Below are 20,491 nucleotides of genomic sequence, written 5' to 3' on the forward strand. Positions count from 1 at the left end.
CTTCATACCAAGACAAACTAATGTAAGGAGATCACGTTCTGTTTGTACAAGTCAGATAGATTGATGTGACCCAACATTACTAAAAACCAAGAATGCAAAGATAAAAGAAAATGTGAAATATATTTCTTATCAATCTTTGCTGCTGCCTGCAAACTAAATAATTACTGTAATGAGACAATATAGATTTGTACCTGGTTTCACTGGTTGCTCCCAGATTGTGCTGTGGGAAATGTGATGCTCCTCTATGTACTCCAGGAAATAGTGAAACATTTTGTTTCAGTTTTGAACAAGGACTACAGGAGATATTTACATATTGTGGTTGTACTCTCACTGTTAGACCAGGCGGGACACCCAGGTCTGGTTAAAGGGTTTAACGCCAGATAGAATTCTAAAACATTTTCACTGAAATAAAGTGATATTTCAGGGGCGTTTTGGTTGCACTGTAGCCTTTATTCATATTTGAAGTGGCACAATATTACTGTACAAGAGGACAAGAGAATATGTCCAAACAATAAAAAATGGAGACCGTACGAAACATTCCTACACAATCATATCTACAACATGTAAAAAAACGTTTGAGATGTCCATTGAAAAACCTTTTAGACATCAACTGAGTCATGTCAGTGTATGACTATAGTTGCTGTACATGAAGCAACGGGGACTGAGCAGGCAACTCACAGAGTAGGCAGGACTCCACACGGTAGTGAAATCTGAAGTTAGAAGCACATAGAGCAGCGTTATTCATTGTTCAACTCAATGTATTATCAATAATATTACAAACATCAAATATATATTTCAAAGGGTTGCCAGTGTTATACTCCCATGGGGAGTGCAAGAAATACAAATGTTTCAAAATTAGCATTATCTTATTATAATGGAAAATACCACAGGCACATAAGACAGGGGTATTTTCCAATAGCTTTTCTCTCGTTCACACAGCCATAACATTGTGATAGTTACAGTCAACATTATAATGGTACCACTTTGCCTGTGAACATCTTTCGGCTGAGATCATAGTTCAGAAGACTACTGTACCTCCGTTTCACTTCTTCCTCAGTCTCTTCATGAATGTCACCTCATCTCTGTTTCTGATCCCATAACTGACAATAAAACAATACAATAAATGTTGTTTTCAGTTAACAAAAGCATTATGTAATATACTCCATAATCACAATGGTGTTTGATTGAAACTTACTCCTTTAGTTTCATTTTGTCATCATCAAGCTTCTCTCCTTGAAATACAAGATGAAAGGTTCTCCATACGTATCCCCTTCACAACAAAAGAAAAACTGTGTGTGTGTGTGTTGTGTGTGTATAACTATAGTTGTTGGGACAAGAATTTCCCACAAGAATAGTAAACAAACTGGGTAATTCAGTCCCCTTAAGGCCAAATGCTATTTCTAGGGGGTTAAGGGTTAAGATTAGAATTAGTGTTAGGAGCTAGGGTTTGTTTTAGGGTAAGGGTTAGGAGCCAGGGTTAGGTTTAGAGTTAAGGTTTTCGGGTTCATTTTTATGATTAGGGTAAGGGTTACAGTTAGGTTTGGGGAAAATAGGATTTTGAATGGGACTGAATTGTGTCCCCCCACAAGGTTAGTGTGTGTGTGTGTGTTACCAGCTGACGTGCTTTACCCCACCCTCCCTTTGCTGTTTCAGCTCCATGAACCTCTGGATGGCTTTCTTCAAATCCAGCACCATAGCATTCTGCACCACCACTATGGCTGACCAACACACATTGGAATGTCACTTACACACACACAGTATCATTAATTTGACCTGCTCAAATAGTAGAATACCATATTTTTGTTCTAAGAAACATTAGTCAGAAACTCACGCATTACTTCACCATCCGCTTTGCATACACGGACCGTCATGGCTTGGCCATACTCCAGGGCAACCTGGGAATTCACCTCCTCCAGAGTCACCTGCAGGAAAGCGACAGACAGTAAGTAGTGAGACATTGGATAGGCTGGAGGACTTTACATCATCAAATAGATACATTTCACCAGTATGGATTAGGTCACCAACCTGAATGGGAAGGTCACAGAGTAGAGGGTCCTGTACAAGGCGAGCCAGTCCTTCTTCAAAGATATCCAGGAATTCAGAGTGTGGTAATGCTTCTTCATCCTCCTCCTCATCTTCCTCTTCAACCTCCTCTGGTTTTTCATCCTCCACTTGGTTCATCTTTCCCTCTGCCTGTCCGAACTCCTCTTTCTTGATAGACAGTCCCTCATCCAGGTGAAGGGACTGGGTCTCCTCCCCCATCATTTACACTGTGAATAGGAGTTTGTAACTAAAGTTGCTGACCAGTTTATGTTAGCTAGCTAGCTATTTCATGTAAGAGTAGCTAGCTAGATAAACGAAGATTTTCACACCTTACTCTATTGATCAACGTGTACAGTGAAATATATATTTCGTAATTACTAAAACATACATAAACTGTAGTTTAAAAATAAAATAAAAAGTATATTTGGTTAAGTCTGAATCTCTGCAATTCATGCTAAAACATTTAGCGACCGGCATGTACGTCACCTACAACATGCCGGAGTCAAACTAGCCCGAGTGGAGGTTCTGACTTGTACCGATTTGGGATACTGCTATTTCTATCATCATTGCTCCATTTCTAGGGCTATTTTTCTAATATAATACAATATAGTTAACTTTAAATATAAATTATGATTTTAACAAAGAACCATAAAGAAAGAGCAAATGTATTTTCTTACCGAACCTTTTTAGATGTAACAACGTTTTTACACGAGCGTGGAGGTCAACAACGTTGTCAGGGATTTTGTAATTTAGATAAATGATTGAAATAGATGTACAAACCTAGCTACATTGTGAGATCGGTGCTGACCAATTTAGTCAAAAGAATATGCTTCTGTTTTGTCCAACATGTGGGAATGTGTTGATTGTAGAGGAAGGACAGAAGTGCTATCGATTCGCCTGCAACACATGTCCGTACGTGCATAACATTACTAGGAAGGTAAAAACTAACTTTTACTTAATTCCTAGACTTCTTGCCAAGTAACTGATGTGTCTGTCATGTGTTCTCTCTTACAATGTGTAATTTTAAAACGTATTAACATGTCCATCTTTCCCATAGGTAAACAACAGGAAGTATCCCAAACTGAAAGAGGTTGATGATGTGCTTGGTGGAGCTGCAGCCTGGGAAAATGTGGATTCCACGCCAGGTAAATTACCAAATCACCTGCATAATTTAGCTAACATTTAAATCATTCTGTGGTCACTGGTTATCCACGCCTAAAATTATAGAACACTGGCTGGATTGTAGCCCAAAGGCTGGCAGATGGCATAGCTGGATTAGATTTGCCCAGCCTCCTCTGTCCTGTGTCCACCACCGGACCTATAGAGGACAGATGGTCCTAATGGGCAATATTCACTGTTACTTATAGCCAGGTATGTATTTACTCTAACCCTTGTTTTGTGTTCTTTAGAAAAATGTCCCAAGTGTGAGCACCCCCGAGCATTCTTCATGCAGATTCAGACCAGATCTGCAGATGAACCGATGACAACATTCTACAAATGCTGCAATTATGAGTGTGGACATCGCTGGAGAGACTAAACTGGTGTTCAATAGGATCTTTACCTGAGAACACTAGCTAGTTGAGTCAGCTAACCTGGTTTTATGGTGTATGTGCTGTAGCCAAATCTTCTGTTGTCATGCCAGACAGCTTTGGCATAACAGTGAATAAACAGGAGTTTGCTAATAGCACAAACAGACTGGACCACATGACTTCTAGTTGACCACACCATTGGTGCCTAGCGTGTTGGGGAAAAAATAGCAAGAGTTGGTGTAATATACACTTTTACCAAATGTACTTCATACACAAGAGTATGTCCTTTTATTTATCATTGTGATTAGTTAACTTCTCTGGGTTGTTTCCTATTACATTCAGAAGTCAATTGCACTTCCAATTTATAGCTGAAGATACATAATTTGTGTTTGAGTAGTTGCCAAATGACCAGAATCCATTGTTGGTGTCATTATTTTATTTCTCCTAGATGTTTAACATACTATAAAAATGACTGGTTTTGGATTGAAAGAGTATGACCATCTGACAAATTACTCATGTAAAATCACAAATACTGGTTTATGTTAAAATAACTGCACTGTATGCAACAGTAATGACCCAACTTATCATTTAGTTGTACATTATAAAAACATTTTTTTGAGGGGGCAACAGACCAAACTAGCTACCAACAACAAAAGCCATCATTGTGTTCAAAGTTAAATACAATCCCTAAACTCTGCTTTTACTACATGTTCTTACACAGCTTCAAGCCACTTCACATTGCATGTAGACGATTCAATAGAGTACAAAGTTAAGAAACGTATCCATAAGAATGCAAGTAAATGCAGACATACTCCACCTGCCGTCAGTGTTTACTGTATATAATCATGCTGGTTATTGGTAGTATTGAGATGAGACGAGAGATCCTACAGACGACTCAAATGAAGCAGACAAAAGATCTTGCATACCATACATTGGTGTACTTGGACTGGATCGAACACGTTAATATGTGGGGTCAAAATGATCACAAGAACGGTGAGCAAATATCCCAGAACCACACAGGGGGACCTAGTGAATGACCTGCAGAGAGCTGAGACCAAAGTAACACAGCCTACCATCAGTAACACACTACGCCGCCAGGGACTCAAATCCTGGAGTGGCCTAGCCAGTCTCCAGATCTCAACCCCATAGAAAATCTTTGGAGGGAGTTGAAAGTCTGTGTTGCCCAGCAACAGCCCCAAAACATCAGTGCTCTAGAGGAGATCTGCATGGAGGAATGGGCCAAAATACCAGCAACAGTGTGTGAAAACCTTGTGAAGACTTACAGAAAACATTTGGCCTCTGTCATTGCCAACAAAGGGTATTTAAAATTAATGAGATAAACTTTTGTTATTGACCAAATACTTATTTTCCACCATCATTTGCAAATAAATTAATTTAAAAAAATCCTACAATGTGATTTTCTGGATTTTTTTTCTCATTTTGTCTGTCATAGTTGAAGTGTATCTATGATGAAAATTACAGGCCTCTCATCTTTTTAAGTGGGAGAACTTGCACAATTGGTGACTGACTAAATACTTTTTGCCCCACTGTATGGCCAGAGGACAAGTGCACAAAATTACAGTGATATCATGCAGAGCGCTTCACCATTCTAATGTGCACATCCTGCAGAGCGGATTGGACTCTGCCAGCCAGGTCGGCTTCGCTCCTTTCCCTTCCTATACGGAAAAATACAAGGAAACCTGTTTCTCTGTGGACTGATAGATAAACTAGAAAATCTAAGCCTCTGACATGTGCATGGTGCTCGGTGACTGCACGGAGCTCATTGAAGCTCAATGTAGTCCTGCATCAATGACAGGTGATCAGGTCTTACAAAATTAGCTAGTCTCCTTACCAGTTGGGTCTTAATGATAATGAAGCTTGGCAAGCAAGGCTATAAAGTATCTAACTGAATGACAGTCCAAACCACTTAAATAAAAACTGTACAGTAAATTCATGGTCATTCTGGTTTTATGAATGTATGAAATTTCACATGGGAACTTGTGCTTATATAATGGTATTGCGAATGCACACATTTGCTTCATTATCAAAATTGAATACATTAACATGGACATGACTGGCATTATTGTAACAGCTCTAGCAAAAATCACTGGACATCAAGTGACTATCTAAAGCACATAGAGGATTAAAAAAAGACAGTAACACATACTTCTCTCACTTAAGTGAGAACTAAATAAATTAAACTCAGTCTTACCAACTCGAGTTTGTCCTGACATCTGATACATGATTATTTACTTGTAACATTTAAAATGGATATCCATTAAGGTTGTAGGACAAACAGGGTGATTAGAACATAAACATAAAGTAGGTCTCAGACATGGACGTAACCTTCATTGTGCTCAATATTAACATGTTAAAATACATTCAATTACAAAAACAACAAACTACTGACCCTGCAATTGCTGATGATTGCTGACGATTTTGATTAAAGTGACAAATGTTTACAGCTTTCCCAAAGTGTGACCTTCTCTACCCCTCAAGTTCGCTCCATAAATGTCAAATTCAGAGCCTTCCCGTAACCAAAGACGTTTTTATAAAATATGCAAGATGTACCGTGTCTGCAACTCATCTTTTCTCAATTGTTATAGGTTTCTGTTTTTAGATCAGGTTCAGTCCTGTGTGATGTGTCTATCTAGCACTTATCTAAATGCCTGTACATAGCTAGGTAAGTGAGTCTGGACAATATCTATAGCATAGGCGGCTGGTGGGAGGAACTATAGGAAGACAGGCTCATTGTAATGCCTGGAATGGAATTGTACCAAACAAATCAAACACATGGACAACGTGTTGGACTCCGTTCCATGGATTCCATTCCAGCCATTACAATGAGCCTGTCCTCTTACAGCTCCTCCCACCAGCCTCCTATGATATACAGTAAGTATAGTGAGTGTGAACAAGTGCTTTAGAAAGCAAGAGTAAAGTTAGGAGGGCTAAATGAAGCACGACACACTGAGCAAATGTTGGAGAAAGAACATAGGCTGCAACTACAACCATGAGGAGCTGTGAGTTAATGTGTGCATAATATATATACACACACGCACACACACACACGTCTGTCTGTTGGTGGTTAGCAGATACGCTTGTATGTGTAGATGTAGCCCTTGCAGTAGGGGCAGGTGTGTATCACATCCTTGAGATCATCGATCAGACAGGGAATCAAGCAGCAGCCCAGATCACACCTGTGGTAGAGGAGAGAAAAAAATGACAAAAACAAACCACCAGAGAATACAGACCAAAATCAATAGTCTTATTATAGTTAACCCCCCGCTCATTTCATTCTGTGGTGTTCGACCTGAAATCAAATATTTCCTGCCATAGTATATTATTCTGTGTTTATACCATGGTATTGTTGAATACTCGTTTCCTACTGGCTTGAATGTCATTCTAGAGCATGCATTATTTCCTTATAACACATGGTAGAATTCAATGGCTACTTCATTCTTACATGTTCTATGTTTGAGTTGCTTTTGAAAGCAAAAAAGTTTAATTGAAAACATTATTGGCATTGTTGCATTCGATTTTCATAACAGCAAGCTAGGACTGATGGTTTGGTTAGCTATACTAGCAAGTCTGTTTGGTTACCGAGGCAACTACCTTCGCTACAGTGTCTTCAGAAAGTATTCACAACCCTTGAGTTTTTCCAAATTTTGTTGTGTTACAGCCTGAATTTAAATTGGATTCAATTGAGATTTTGTCGTCACTGGCCTACACACAATACCCCATAAGGTCAAAGTGGAATTATGTTTGTTTTTTTACAAATTGAAAGATTGGACCTTTTTTCATCCTTCCAATTTTCACCTAAAATGACATACCCAAATCTAGTTGCCTGTAGCTCAGGACCTGAAGAAAGGATATACAGTGCCTTGCGAAAGTATTCGGCCCCCTTGAACTTTGCGACCTTTTGCCACATTTCATGCTTCAAACATAAAGATATAAAACTGTATTTTTTTTGTGAAGAATCAACAACAAGTGGGACACAATCATGAAGTGGAACGACATTTATTGGATATTTCAAACTTTTTTAACAAATCAAAAACTGAAAAATTGGGCGTGCAAAATTATTCAGCCCCTTTACTTTCAGTGCAGCAAACTCTCTCCAGAAGTTCAGTGAGGATCTCTGAATGATCCAATGTTGACCTAAATGACTAATGATGATAAATACAATCCACCTGTGTGTAATCAAGTCTCCGTATAAATGCACATGCACTGTGATAGTCTCAGAGGTCCGTTAAAAGCGCAGAGAGCATCATGAAGAACAAGAAACACACCAGGCAGGTCCGAGATACTGTTGTGAAGAAGTTTAAAGCCGGATTTGGATACAAAAAGATTTCCCAAGCGTTAAACATCCCAAGGAGCACTGTGCAAGCGATAATATTGAAATGGAAGGAGTATCAGACAACTGCAAATCTACCAAGACCTGGCCGTCCCTCTAAACTTTAAGCTCATACAAGGAGAAGACTGATCAGAGATGCAGCCAAGAGGCCCATGATCACTCTGGATGAACTGCAGAGATCTACAGCTGAGGTGGGAGACTCTGTCCATAGGACAACAAGTATATTGCACAAATCTGGCCTTTATGGAAGAGTGGCAAGAAGAAAGCCATTTCTTAAAGATATCCATAAAAAGTGTCGTTTAAAGTTTGCCACAAGCCACCTGGGAGACACACCAAACATGTGGAAGAAGGTGCTCTGGTCAGATGAATCCAAAATTGAACTTTTTGGCAACAATGCAAAACGTTATGTTTGGCGTAAAAGCAACACAGCTCATCACCCTGAACACACCATACCCACTGTCAAACATGGTGGTGGCAGCATCATGGTTTGGGCCTGCTTTTCTTCAGCAGGGACAGGGAAGATGGTTAAAATTGATGGGAAGATGGATGGAGCCAAATACAGGACCATTCTGGAAGAAAACCTGATGGAGTCTGCAAAAGACCTGAGACTGGGACGGAGATTTGTCTTCCAACAAGACAATGATCCAAAACATAAAGCAAAATCTACAATGGAATGGTTCAAAAATAAACATACCCAGGTGTTAGAATGGCCAAGTCAAAGTCCAGACCTGAATCCAATCGAGAATCTGTGGAAAGAACTGAAAACTGCTGTTCACAAATGCTCTCCATCCAACCTCACTGAGCTCGAGCTGTTTTGCAAGGAGGAATGGGAAAAAATGTCAGTCTCTCGATGTGCAAAACTGAGAGACATACCCCAAGCGACTTACAGCTGTAATCGCAGCAAAAGGTGGCGCTACAAAGTATTAACTTAAGGGGGCTGAATAATTTTGCACGCCCAATTTTTTAGTTTTTGATTTGTTAAAAAAGTTTGAAATATCCAATAAATGTCGTTCCACTTCATGATTGTGTCCCACTTGTTGTTGATTCTTCACAAAAAAATACAGTTTTATATCTTTATGTTTGAAGCCTGAAATGTGGCAAAAGGTCGCAAAGTTCAAGGGGGCCGAATACTTTCGCAAGGCACTGTACATATTCTTGATACCATTTGCAAGGAAACACTTCGTTGCCGTGATAAGTGTTTTGTTGCCATGCACTCTCTGCAAACAATAGCATGGTATTTTAACTGTAATAGCTACTGTATATTTGGCAGTGCAGGAAAGTTGGCTATGTCCTGGAAAGTTGGCTGTTACGTCATTCTAGTCACATTAGCAACAACCGTCCCGGTTTAGGGACACCGATCCTGTGGAGGTTTTAATAAAAATGTAAAAGTTGAGTCAATAAATACTCAACCACTTTTTTCATTGGAAGACTAAATAAGTTCAAGAGTAAAATGTTGCTTAACAAATCACATAAAAAGTTGCATGGACTCACTGTGTGCAACTGTTTAACATGATTTTTGAATGACTACCTCATCTTTTGTACCCCCCACACACACAGTAGTGACCCGTCATTCAGAGCAGGTGGAGCAGAGTTGCTTTGACCCCCACATTTTTTAGCTAAAACCCCCTCCACCAAAAACAATTTTTTGGGGGTGCCTGTTTTTCATGTTATTTTGGCATTAATACGGGTCACATATCAGTTTGCAAACAATGTAAAAAAAAATATATATATAATTGAGTTAATAAAGACACATACGAATATGATCTCTTTTTTTTGCTTTCTTGCATAAGGCAGCTCCAAAATGCAGGTGTTTCAGCCTAGCTCAGTGCTTTCGGTGGTGGTGGGGCAAGCCAGCGCAAAATACGATGCGTAGGGGTTGGTAATGTTCTCTAGTTGCACCGTGATTGGCTCAGTGTTCTGTTAGAAGTGCCCATCCAAGAAAGCTCCAGTTCATTGGCCACATAAAATGACATCAAATCACGTTATATCTACAGTAGCTTTGATTGGACTGATCATGTCAGTATCATACTTTTCAAAATCTTTGCTAGTAATCATCATGAATCAAGTCAACGATTTACTGGCAAATCCTTTTCAATCCTTGTCATATGAAGATAAATAATAGATAAAACGTATCGGTGCTCATTGGCCATTGGACATAAACATTACACAACAAGTTGGAGATCGCAAATTCAACAATGAGTGGTTTGGAAGGAATCTGTGGCTAACTGCAAGTATTGCAATGCAATCACTAGTCTGCTATTCAATGGAATGGCTGTGTGGTCCCAAGTCTGTGTTTAAGGGTCTCTTTTCCAAGCTTAAAATTCTAAACATTCAACATTGACCATGCTGTCAATCCAGCGTGATTTCTGCCGCGCTAAAAACAACTTAACTTGGAACTGGGAAATCTGACTACAGTGAGTTCAAGACAACTAGGAACTCTAAAAAAACAGGCTCCTACTGTGAAAATACGTTTTAAACGGTCATCCAACTTGGAATTGTAAGTCAGAAACTCAGGCCTCTTTCTAGAACTACGATCTGAAGATCACTGACGTAATCGTGATTCGACCTGGTTTTTTCCCCAAATTCACAGTTGTCTGGAAGCAACATAAATCCAGAGAATGCCCAACTTTGATGACAAAATTTGCCCACAATGGACCGCTGCGCCACCTTCCTGTTCAAATGAGCACAGCACAACAAGGGGAGTCCAAAAATGTCTTGTATGCGGCTGCATAAATGATGTAATATTCCAGGGAGATATGTATACAGTAGCTAAGAAAGTAATACTAAGTGTATGTTGTGTAGTAGCTTGGGTAGTAGCCCATGTGACTCACCCTAATAATTTGGTCTAGTTCACCTACTGCCCCGACTTTGTGGTGCACATGAAGACTATAACCTGTTTTAGAGAAATGTAATCATTGAATATTGTAAGACCTTTCATTGTCTGCTCATGTGCCCTTTATTTATCCTACGGTTCTGACTTAGTGTACAGAGAGAACACTGTAAGAACGGCCCATGTTTGAATTCTGCCGCTGTACATTTCAAAAGTGCCGAACAAATAGTTATACAGACTACGTCCGTCCTAGCTCGCTCATTAATGTCTTAATCAAAATGACGGATTGCCTCTTTTCAGCTTGTTGTCCCCTTATGCTACAGTTTGTACATCTCAATTATCAGTAGAAACCACATTTGTTTAAGCAAGTCAGCCATAACAGCTGTTTTTTTTAAAGGCAGACAAGGCTCCACTGATAGCCAGGTGTAGCATTGGTAAGGTGTTGGAACTCTGCTGATATGACAGCTTTATGTAGGCCCTAACGGTTTGTGGGCACCGTTTGTCACCGTTATAATGCAATTAATTTATTGTTTAGTGTTGTGGCTTTGCTGGCATGCACACCCCCCACAAAAAAAAAAAAATGTCCCACCAAGTAGCCACTGCCCACACATACAGATAATTGTATGGTCCCTCAGTCGGGCAGTGAATTTCAAACACAGGTTCAACAACAAAGACCAGGGAGGTTCTCCAATGCCTCATAAAGAAGGGCACCTATTGGTAGATGGGTAAAAAAGAAGCAGACATTAAATATTCCTTTGAGCATGGTGAAGTTATTAATTGCACTTTGGATGGTGTATCAATACACCCAGTCACTATAAAGATACAGGCGTCCTTCCTAACTCAGTTGCCGGAGAGGAAGGAAACCGCTCAGGGATTTTACCATGAAGCGAATGGTGACATTAAAACAGTTACAGAATTTAATGGTTGTGAGGATGGATCAACAACATTGTAGTTACTCCACAATACTGACCTAATTGACACAGTGAAAAAGAAGAAGCCTGTACAGAATAAAAATACTCCAAAACATGCATACTGTTTGCAACAAGGCACTAAAGTTATACTGCAAAAATGTTGCAGTATAACTTGAACACAAAGTGTTATGTTTGGGGCAAATCCAATACAACACATTGCAGAGTACCACTCTCCATATTTTCAAGCATATGAATGTTATGGGTATTCATGTTATGGGTATTCTTGTAATCATGAAGGACTGGGGAGTTTTTCAGGATAAAAAAATAAACAGAATGGAGCTAAGCACTGGCAAAATCCTAGAGGAAAACCTGGTTCAGTCTGCTTTCCACCAGACAGTGGAGAGAATTTTTTAATAAATTGGCCAAATGTTGCACAATCCAGGTGTGGAAAGCTCTTAGAGACTTACCCAGAAAAGATGCACAGCTGTAATCGCTGCTTCTACAAAGTATTGACTCAGTGGTGTGATTACTCATGCAAATTAAATATTTCTGTATTTTTTTATTTAATGTTTTATTTCACCTTTATTTAACCAGGTAGGCAAGTTGAGAACAAGTTCTCATTTACAATTGCGACCTGGCCAAGATAAAGCAAAGCAGTTCGACACATACAACGACACAGAGTTACACATGGAGTAAAACAAACATACAGTCAATAATACAGTATAAACAAGTCTATATACGATGTGAGCAAATGAGGCCATGGTGGCAAAGTAAATACAATATAGCAAGTAAAACACTGGAATGGTAGATTTGCAATGGAAGAATGTGCAAAGTACAAATAAAAATAATGGGGTGCAAAGGAGAAAAATAAATAAATAAATAAATAAAATACAGTAGGGAAAGAGGTAGTTGTTTGGGCTAAATTATAGGTGGGCTATGTACAGGTGCAGTAATCTGTGAGCTGCTCTGACAGTTGGTGCTTAAAGCTAGTGAGGGAGATAAGTGTTTCCAGTTTCAGAGATTTTTGTAGTTCGTTCCAGTCATTGGCAGCAGAGAACTGGAAGGAGAGGTGGCTAAAGAAAGAATTGGTCTTGGGGGTGACTAGAGAGATATACCTGCTGGAGGGTGTGCTACAGGTGGGAGATGCTATGGTGACCAGCGAGCTGAGATAAGGGGGGACTTTACCTAGCAGGGTCTTGTAGATGACATGGAGCCAGTGGGTTTGGCGACGAGTATGAAGAGAGGGCCAGCCAACGAGAGCGTACAAGTCGCAATGGTGGGTAGTATATGGGGCTTTGGTGACAAAACGGATTGCACTCTGATAGACTGCATCCAATTTGTTGAGTAGGGTATTGGAGGCTATTTTGTATATGACATCGCCAAAGTCGAGGATTGGTAGGATGGTCAGTTTTACAAGGGTATGTTTGGCAGCATGAGTGAAGGATGCTTTGTTGCGAAATAGGAAGCCAATTCTAGATTTAACTTTGGATTGGAGATGTTTGATATGGGTCTGGAAGGAGAGTTTACAGTCTAACCAGACACCTAAGTATTTGTAGTTGTCCACGTATTCTAAGTCAGAGCCGTCCAGAGTAGTGATGTTGGACAGGCGGGTAGGTGCAGGTAGTGATCGGTTGAAGAGCATGCATTTAGTTTTACTTGTATTTAAGAGCAATTGGAGGCCACGGAAGGAGAGTTGTATGGCATTGAAGCTTGCCTGGAGGGTTGTTAACACAGTGTCCAAAGAAGGGCCAGAAGTATCCAGAATGGTGTCGTCTGCGTAGAGGTGGATCAGAGACTCACCAGCAGCAAGAGCGACCTCATTGATGTATACAGAGAAGAGAGTCGGTCCAAGAATTGAACCCTGTGGCACCCCCATAGAGACTGCCAGAGGTCCGGACAGCAGACCCTCCGATTTTACACAGAACTTTAATTAAATTTTTAATACATTTGCTAACATTTCTAAAAACATGTGTTCACTTTGTCATTATGTGTAGATGGGTGAGAATAAAACATAACATTAAATACATTTTCAATTCAGGCTGTAACAACAAAATATTGAATAAGTCGAGGGGTATGAATACTTTCTGAAGGCACTGTATCTAGTAAACATGTTAGCTACTTCAGTGGATGTGGAACACATTCCTACCTGCAAATGAACACATTTCTAGCAGCAAATGTGTTCAATTATAGCCATGGTGTGAAAGAGATAATCAACTCGGGGCCTTATGCGTTCTCTGGAAAAGAATGCAACTAAACATATTGTGGAACACACCTTCCACGTCGTTTATTATTTACCATAGAACGCATAGCCACTCGTTGGTTATCCCTTACATAACCTCTATACAATATAGTACACCAACTCTTCCTCTTACCCAACAAAGAAGCAGAAGAGGCAGAAGACAGCGTTCATGAGGCCCACGCTGTGGTTGATGCGGGTGATGATGGGCTGCTGGCAGTGGTGACACACTGTCTGTACGGGTGCTGTCTGGAATATCTCCCCCTGTAGCACGGTCACTGTGGTAGCTGTCCCAGGGGGTGCCGGCACCATGTGAGCCGTCTGACCTGCCACAGGCCCAAATTGAATGGGCCCCGGGCCAAACTGCCCCGGGCCAAACTGCCCCGGGCCAAACTGCCCTGGGCCAAAGTGACCTGGCGGAGGGTAGAAGCCACCTGTAGGGTAAAAACACAAGGAGGCATGTGGTGTTTATATTTTGTATACAGGTCCTATGCCAAATGACATGTGTATGCATTTAGAGTCGCTCATCTTATTTTCATTCCCTCTGTAGACCAGTGTATGCCTACCATGTGGTATGGGCATGGCCCCATCTCCTGGGACGTGTGGTGGCAAGAAGCCTGGCTGTAGCGTGGCCTCGTAGGGTGGAGGGCCATAGTCTGGAGGCAGGGGGTGCCCCTGAGGAGGCCCCGTCGTTACAGGGGCCGCCGAGTCTGGGAGAGAAAAAACAGACAAACAAGAAGCATTTATTAGTGAGCTTTCACAGCAATGATTGATTGAAGAAACATGACTTATGTTGGGCTCAAATCAAGTAAGGCATTGGCCCATTATTGAGAACATGCATCATCATCTGTTGCTGACGCGAGAATAGCTGCACTAGTGTTTTTTCATAGCTTTACAATTCTCAAGGATTTGTTACGTAGTTTGTAACAAACACACTTTGTTGATCACATTCCTTTGACTGATCAAAACAGTATTTTGTTGTAAGGAAACCTGGGGTGGAAGGGGAGCCAGACAAATCAAGATTTGTTCACAGACAGGGCCTACTTTCAAGGTTTAACTGATGATGTTTCTCCAGGCCTTCCTCTAACCAGCCACACAAGAGCTGTTATGGGAGGCATTTATGCAAATTCACACCAGTTTCCCTACAGCTAGTCAGCTACAGTGCAAATACTAAATCAGCAGCCCAGTCAAAGAAACCAGATGGTATTTTGAAGTTCACAGGTAATCAAAAGGCACTTGCACATCTGAGCAAACTTATTGCAGGTGCATGGCAAAGCTGAACTTCATGAATGAAAAAGAAAACCGCACACTGCTCTTGATAGTGTCACTGATCTTTCATAAGCTTACGTATCGGCCTCACGGCCTTCGTCAGAGCTCTGATGAAGTTCACAGGTAAGCCTGTGTGTGGTTCCTACCCTGGACTTCTGTCCTTTGGTAAAATAATCTCTTAAAATGTCTCTTTTTGTAGTCTTGTCCCAAACTAAATGTTTTTTTCCTCCACATCATACACAATAAGAGACAGTTATAGAATAATTGTACCCGGAGCGGCTGGCTGTCCATTCTTCTCCTCGATAAGAGGGGCGCTGGGAGCTCCGGGGTAGGGAGGAGGTGGGTCGCTGGACATGCTGGCTGGACCTTTGGATGGGGGGGCCTGGGGTAGAAGCTCCACTCACCACTGGCCTTGAACTGACTCAGCCACTCTGTGAGAAGAACACGCACACAGGCCTATCAGTTCACTGACAGTCAGTTCAATACCCACACACTGCAACATGATACAGCAGCTGTCTCGCACTTCAGCTACTGATGCATTCAAGTAAATTAATTTATTTGTCATTTTGTCTCAGTATTGACTCGTCTAGGAAGACCCTAGATCTTTTCAATCAAGTGAATTGGTATGATAAATATGATGGGTGCAGACAACATTCAACAGTATAGCTGGATAACGCTGGGTTTAGGCTAGGGCTAGGCTACTGCCTCTGAGGCCTCTAGAATATTACATTTACAGGGATTTAAGACAAAAACAACAGGCAAATGCTTTCAATCCACTCTTTACCTAAACGTGTGTTAGGATAATAAACATTAGTAATGTTTAACATCTAACACACTCACGACAGTAAACATTAGGGAGTTTAGCAATGAGTTGGCAGTCTGACATTAAACAGAAATGACCTCTTAAAGCCACTAATATATACATAAAAACAAAACCTATGGCAGCAGGGTGAAGAGAAGGGACATTAGTCATGATTACCTGCTGATGACAGTGGGGAGTCTCCACCTACAGAGCCTGCTCTTCTGTCAGGTCCAACAGCCTTCAAGAAAAAGGGAAAAGAAAATATGCCAAAAGTTTCTTGCATGTGGTCCTATTTGGAAATTGCAATTGCTATTGCTATTTTCTCAGGCGAATGAAAAACACTAACAGTGTGCAGCCATTAACAAGTGCTAGGTTAATTATAGACAACTTGCTTCCCTCAAACATTGGTACATTGACATTTAGTCTCCAACATCATATCTATAAGATACTAACACATGCATGCCCTTTAATCAAAGTCGACTGCATTATGGCATTTCTATGGCTTCAATTCATTCACCTGACAACACAAGCGCTTACCCAAGCTAATCTCAGTAGCCTTTAAATAAAACAAGCACATTGCCTCAAAAATGGAGCAGCAAAGCTGTCTGGTGTAACCAACTTATTAGCCTATGCCAATGAGAAATGTAACTCTATAGTCCTCCTTACTACAATTCACTTTAGCATAAAGGAGATTGACTGGCCAAATGACACAAAGGGAGCTGATATTATTGGAACAGTTAAGAACTAAGAACCTTTACCAACAATGCAGTTAAGAAAATACAATACAAAAAAAAGAGTAACAAATACTTAAAGAGAAGCAGTAAATAACAATAGTGGGGCTATATACAGGGGGTAGCTGTACAGAGTCAATGTGCGGGGGCAATGCAAATAGTCTGGGTAGCCATTTGATTAGCTGTTCAAGAGTCTTATGGCTTGGGGGTAGAAGCTGTTTAGAAGCCTCTTGGACCTAGGCTTGGCGCTCCGGTACCGCTTGCCGTGTGGTAGAAGAGAGAACAATCTATGACTAGGGTGGCTGGAGTCTGACATTTTTTATATACTTTCGTCTGACACTACCTGGTATAGAGGTCCTGGATGGCCCCGGTGATGTACAGGGCCGTACGTACTACCCTCTGTAGTGCCTTGCAGTTGGAGGCCAAGCAGATTCCATACCAGGCAGTGATGCAACCTATCAGGATGCTCTTGATGGTGAATCTGTAAAACCTTTTAATGATCTGAGGACCCATGACAAATCTTTTCATTCTCCTGGGGGGGGGGGGGATAGATTTTGTCATGCCCTCTTCACGACTGTCTTGGTGTGCTTGGACCATGTTAGTGTGTTGCTGATGTGGACGCCAAAGAACTTGAAGCTCTCAATCTGCTCCACTACAGCCCCGTCGATGAGAATGGGGCGTGCTCGGTCCTCCTTTTCCTGTAGTCTACAATCATCTCCTTTGTCTTGATCATCTTGAAGAAGAGGTTGTTGTCATTGAGCCACACGCCCAGGTCTCTGGTCTCCTCTCTATAGGATCTCTCATTGTTGTCGGTGATCAGGCCAACCACTGTTGTGTCATTAGCAAACTTAAATTATGGTGTTGGAGTCGTGCCTGGCCGTGCAGTCAAAAGTGAACAGGGAGTACAGGAGGGGACTGAGCACGCACCCCTGAGGGGCCAACGTGTTGAGGATCAGCGTGGCAGATGTGTTGTTACCTACCCTTACCACCTTGGGGTGGCCCATCAGGAGGTCCAGGATCCAGTTGCAGAGGGAAGTGTTTAGTCCAAGGGTCCTTAGCTTAGTGATGAGCTTTGAGGGCACTATGGTGTTGAACGCTGAGCTGTAGTCAATAAATAGCATTCACACATGGGTGTTCCTTTTGTGCAGGTGTTAAAGGCACAGTGTGGCGTGCAACAGAGAGGGCATCATCTGTGGATATGTTGGTGCGGTATGCAAATTGGAGTGGGTCTAGGGTTTTGGGATAATGGTGTTGATGTGAGCCATGACCAGCCTTTCAAAGCATTTCATGGCTACAGACGTGAGTGCTACAAGTCAGTAGTCATTTAGGCAGGTTACCTTAGTGTTCTTGGACACAGTGACTATGGTGGTCTGCTTGAAACATGTTGGTATTACAGACTCATATGTCATCTCAGCAATGCAGTGCAATTAACACCGCTACAGAGTAGTCTAACACTTTCCCTAACAGACTCTACAACAACATAAACCTCACCTGACTACTACACGTGTCTGAAAACAAACACAGCCTAGCCTAGGGAGCCTAGGGAGCAGCTATGCCACCAGCTGTCCAGACCTGCCATCCATACTTCGGCCTACTAGGCTTCACTTTCCCAGGTCAGCTGACCATGCCTGTGAGAGATCACCTTGCATGTCAGGGTGTCTCTAATTTGAACATAAAATGATTAGGACGCTGGCCCGCCTGCTCCAAAACAAAGTCAGAATGCCAGACAGCGCAATAAAAATAAGCCTGTCAAATAACTGGGTAATCTAAGGCAGTGATAAGGCAGAGGAGAGCTATCCAACCAGTTAGTGAGTGTGATGTGAACACTGATTAAGCTGGGGAAATGACAGGAATGTCCAGGGTACGATAGAAATAAAACTGTACAAATGCATGGCATCTGAATGTAGGCCACAGTTCTATAAGAGCTAGGCTAAGTTAATACCCGTATTTTGCCCAAGTCAACCTAGAGGATGCCATGAATTTGCACTTCCTTTACAGTTTAATCAAACAGAACAAGCATTAAGGCCTCGTATAATAGAACAGCATCAGAAATTCAGAATCAGAGTACAGAACATGGTTTATGGGACATTCATTATGTCTGGATGAGTTTGATTTGATCACAAACAGTTGAAGCGGGCCTTAATTTGTTCCAACAAAGTACTTGAGGATCAATGGATGGTGATGTTACAAAAAAAGTGTAATTGTCAATGTATGTATATGAATGAGCCATCATCATTTTCAATCATTTATCTCTAGTGAGAGGCAACTTTCTAGAAAGCGTCATCCATCATTTTCCGGAATCCTCTTGCTACAGTAACGTTATTTACGTAGATGATCTGCTCAACCCACCAGACCAACACTCTTTACGTAATGTAGCTAGCTATCTAGACATTGACACAGTTTATATCAAACATAAATTGCTATCTTAGCTAGCTAGCTCGTCGTTACTGCATTTAGGACATGTTGACGAGAGAGAAGCCTCGATTTGACTGGATGTTTACATCAGCTAGCTAGCGTTATACAACTGTCTGCCTAGTTGGTGTAGTTGCTAATGTAGCTAGTTCAACTAGCTAGTTAGGTATCTAGCTAGCTATTATTTTCATCGGTGAAAATGGAACACATTTCAAAATAACAGTCAAGTAACATGTAACGTTAGCTAGTTCACATTGAGTAACATCAGTTTAAAACTAAACGGTGAATAATGTTAGCTAGCTACGTTACGTTAGCTAGCTGATAGCCTCTCAAATATTGTTTCCGAGTTATCTCCACACGGAATTTACCTGATGTGTTGTCTCTTCCACACAATTTGAATTGGGTGATGAGGATAGCTATATCCCAAGCCTGTTCGTAGGGAAGACAAATTATGGCAACCGTTAGCTAGTCTGTTTATCATGAATCTACTCAACATCCGCCTCTTGTGGTGCTTCCAAGACAACTGGGAACTCGGCGAAAAAAACGAGGTCAAATCACGACATCGGTGAACTTCAGGTCAGAGCTCAAAAAAGATGCAGCGTTAAAAAGAAATCAGTTCAATTCAAATGGGCTTTATTGACATGGGAAATAGGTGTTTACATTGCCAAAGCAAGTGAAATAGTATTCACAATGTTGTTTGTGATCCACTGGTTGCCCTTTTCACATGGCAACGGCCACAAATCCTGCTGCTTTGATTGCACACTGCTGTATTTCGCCTAACAGATATGGGAGTTTATCAATGCTTGATTTGTTTTAGAATTCTTTGTGGTTCTATGGGAAATATGTATCTAATGTGGTCATACATTTGGCAGGAGGTTAGGAAGTGCAGCTCAGTTTCCACCATTTTATTTGTGGGCACACAGCTGGTCTTCTCTCAAGATCAAAGTCTGCTATGGCAGCCTCTCTCAGTAGCAAGGCTATGTTCCCTGAGTCTGTACATAGTCAAGGTTTTTATTAATTTTGGGTCAGTCACAGTGGTAGAGTATTCTGCCACTGTGTACTCTCTGTTTAGGGACAGATAGTGTTCCAATTTGCTCCATTTTTTTTTATTGATTCTTTCCAGTGTGTCAAATAGTTATCTTTTTGCTTTCTCATAATTTGTTTGGGTCAAATTGTGTTGCTGTCCTGGGGGTCTGTTTGTGAACAGAGCCGCAGAACCAGCTGACTGAGGGGACTCTTCTGTAGGTGTTTCACCTATCTTTGTGATTGTCTCCACCCCCCTCCAGGTGTCACCCATCTTCCCCATTATCCCCTGTGTATTTATACCTGTGTTCTCTGTTTCTAGTTTGTTTTTGTTTTGTCAAGCCTACCAGTGGT

The 20,491-nt window shown here is 41.2% G+C and overlaps 3 protein-coding genes across 8 annotated transcripts; 1 reads left to right on the forward strand and 2 right to left on the reverse strand.

Moving 5' to 3' along the window:
* Positions 1 to 429: 429 nt before the first annotated feature.
* Positions 430 to 2,980, reverse strand: LOC110538461 (U11/U12 small nuclear ribonucleoprotein 25 kDa protein). Of its 6 annotated transcripts, none has more exons than XM_021625294.2 (7): positions 2,721 to 2,980; positions 2,026 to 2,270; positions 1,832 to 1,922; positions 1,613 to 1,718; positions 1,196 to 1,270; positions 1,036 to 1,100; positions 430 to 710 (listed from the first exon to the last, which is right to left on the reverse strand). In XM_021625294.2, exons 2-6 carry the CDS (start codon positions 2,263 to 2,265, stop codon positions 1,043 to 1,045), a joined length of 570 nt encoding a protein of 189 aa, XP_021480969.1. In that variant the 5' UTR covers positions 2,266 to 2,270; positions 2,721 to 2,980; the 3' UTR covers positions 430 to 710; positions 1,036 to 1,042. The 6 variants fall into 6 exon arrangements, with proteins under 6 accessions (XP_021480969.1, XP_036794224.1, XP_036794220.1 ...); XM_036938329.1 differs by having other exon boundaries at positions 2,824 to 2,962; XM_036938325.1 differs by having other exon boundaries at positions 2,726 to 2,862.
* On the forward strand, positions 2,691 to 4,135 carry LOC110538462 (DNA-directed RNA polymerase III subunit RPC10). The gene is made up of 3 exons (XM_021625297.2): positions 2,691 to 2,980; positions 3,101 to 3,188; positions 3,453 to 4,135. Exons 1-3 carry the CDS (start codon positions 2,870 to 2,872, stop codon positions 3,578 to 3,580), a joined length of 327 nt encoding a protein of 108 aa, XP_021480972.1. The 5' UTR covers positions 2,691 to 2,869; the 3' UTR covers positions 3,581 to 4,135.
* A 1,387-nt stretch (positions 4,136 to 5,522) lies between these two features.
* LOC110538460 (cell death-inducing p53-target protein 1) lies at positions 5,523 to 19,683 on the reverse strand. The gene is made up of 6 exons (XM_021625293.2): positions 19,483 to 19,683; positions 16,149 to 16,209; positions 15,440 to 15,600; positions 14,467 to 14,610; positions 14,037 to 14,334; positions 5,523 to 6,769 (listed from the first exon to the last, which is right to left on the reverse strand). The coding sequence occupies exons 3-6, from the start codon at positions 15,522 to 15,524 to the stop codon at positions 6,658 to 6,660; spliced, it is 639 nt and encodes a 212-aa protein (XP_021480968.1). The 5' UTR covers positions 15,525 to 15,600; positions 16,149 to 16,209; positions 19,483 to 19,683; the 3' UTR covers positions 5,523 to 6,657.
* Positions 19,684 to 20,491: the final 808 nt, after the last annotated feature.

The sequence above is a fragment of the Oncorhynchus mykiss genome, chromosome 12 (genome assembly GCF_013265735.2).
Source record: "Oncorhynchus mykiss isolate Arlee chromosome 12, USDA_OmykA_1.1, whole genome shotgun sequence".
NCBI classification, from domain to species: domain Eukaryota; kingdom Metazoa; phylum Chordata; class Actinopteri; order Salmoniformes; family Salmonidae; genus Oncorhynchus; species Oncorhynchus mykiss.

Excerpts from the sequence above, each read along its gene's own strand:
- LOC110538460 (XM_021625293.2), bottom strand. The coding sequence starts at position 15,524 with ATGTCCAGCGACCCACCTCCTCCCTACCCCGGAGCTCCCAGCGCCCCT. Across the intron at positions 14,335-14,466 it reads GGCCATGCCCATACCACATG|GTGGCTTCTACCCTCCGCCA; the intron begins GTAGGCATACAC and ends TTTACCCTACAG. Across the intron at positions 6,770-14,036 it reads CTCTTCTGCTTCTTTGTTGG|GTGTGATCTGGGCTGCTGCT; the intron begins GTAAGAGGAAGA and ends CCTCTACCACAG.
- LOC110538462 (XM_021625297.2), top strand. The coding sequence starts at position 2,870 with ATGCTTCTGTTTTGTCCAACATGTGGGAATGTGTTGATTGTAGAGGAA. Across the intron at positions 2,981-3,100 it reads TGCATAACATTACTAGGAAG|GTAAACAACAGGAAGTATCC; the intron begins GTAAAAACTAAC and ends TCTTTCCCATAG. Across the intron at positions 3,189-3,452 it reads AAATGTGGATTCCACGCCAG|AAAAATGTCCCAAGTGTGAG; the intron begins GTAAATTACCAA and ends TGTGTTCTTTAG.
- LOC110538461 (XM_021625294.2), bottom strand. The coding sequence starts at position 2,265 with ATGATGGGGGAGGAGACCCAGTCCCTTCACCTGGATGAGGGACTGTCT. Across the intron at positions 1,923-2,025 it reads TCTGTGACCTTCCCATTCAG|GTGACTCTGGAGGAGGTGAA; the intron begins GTTGGTGACCTA and ends GCTTTCCTGCAG. Across the intron at positions 1,101-1,195 it reads GACAAAATGAAACTAAAGGA|TTATGGGATCAGAAACAGAG; the intron begins GTAAGTTTCAAT and ends TTTTATTGTCAG.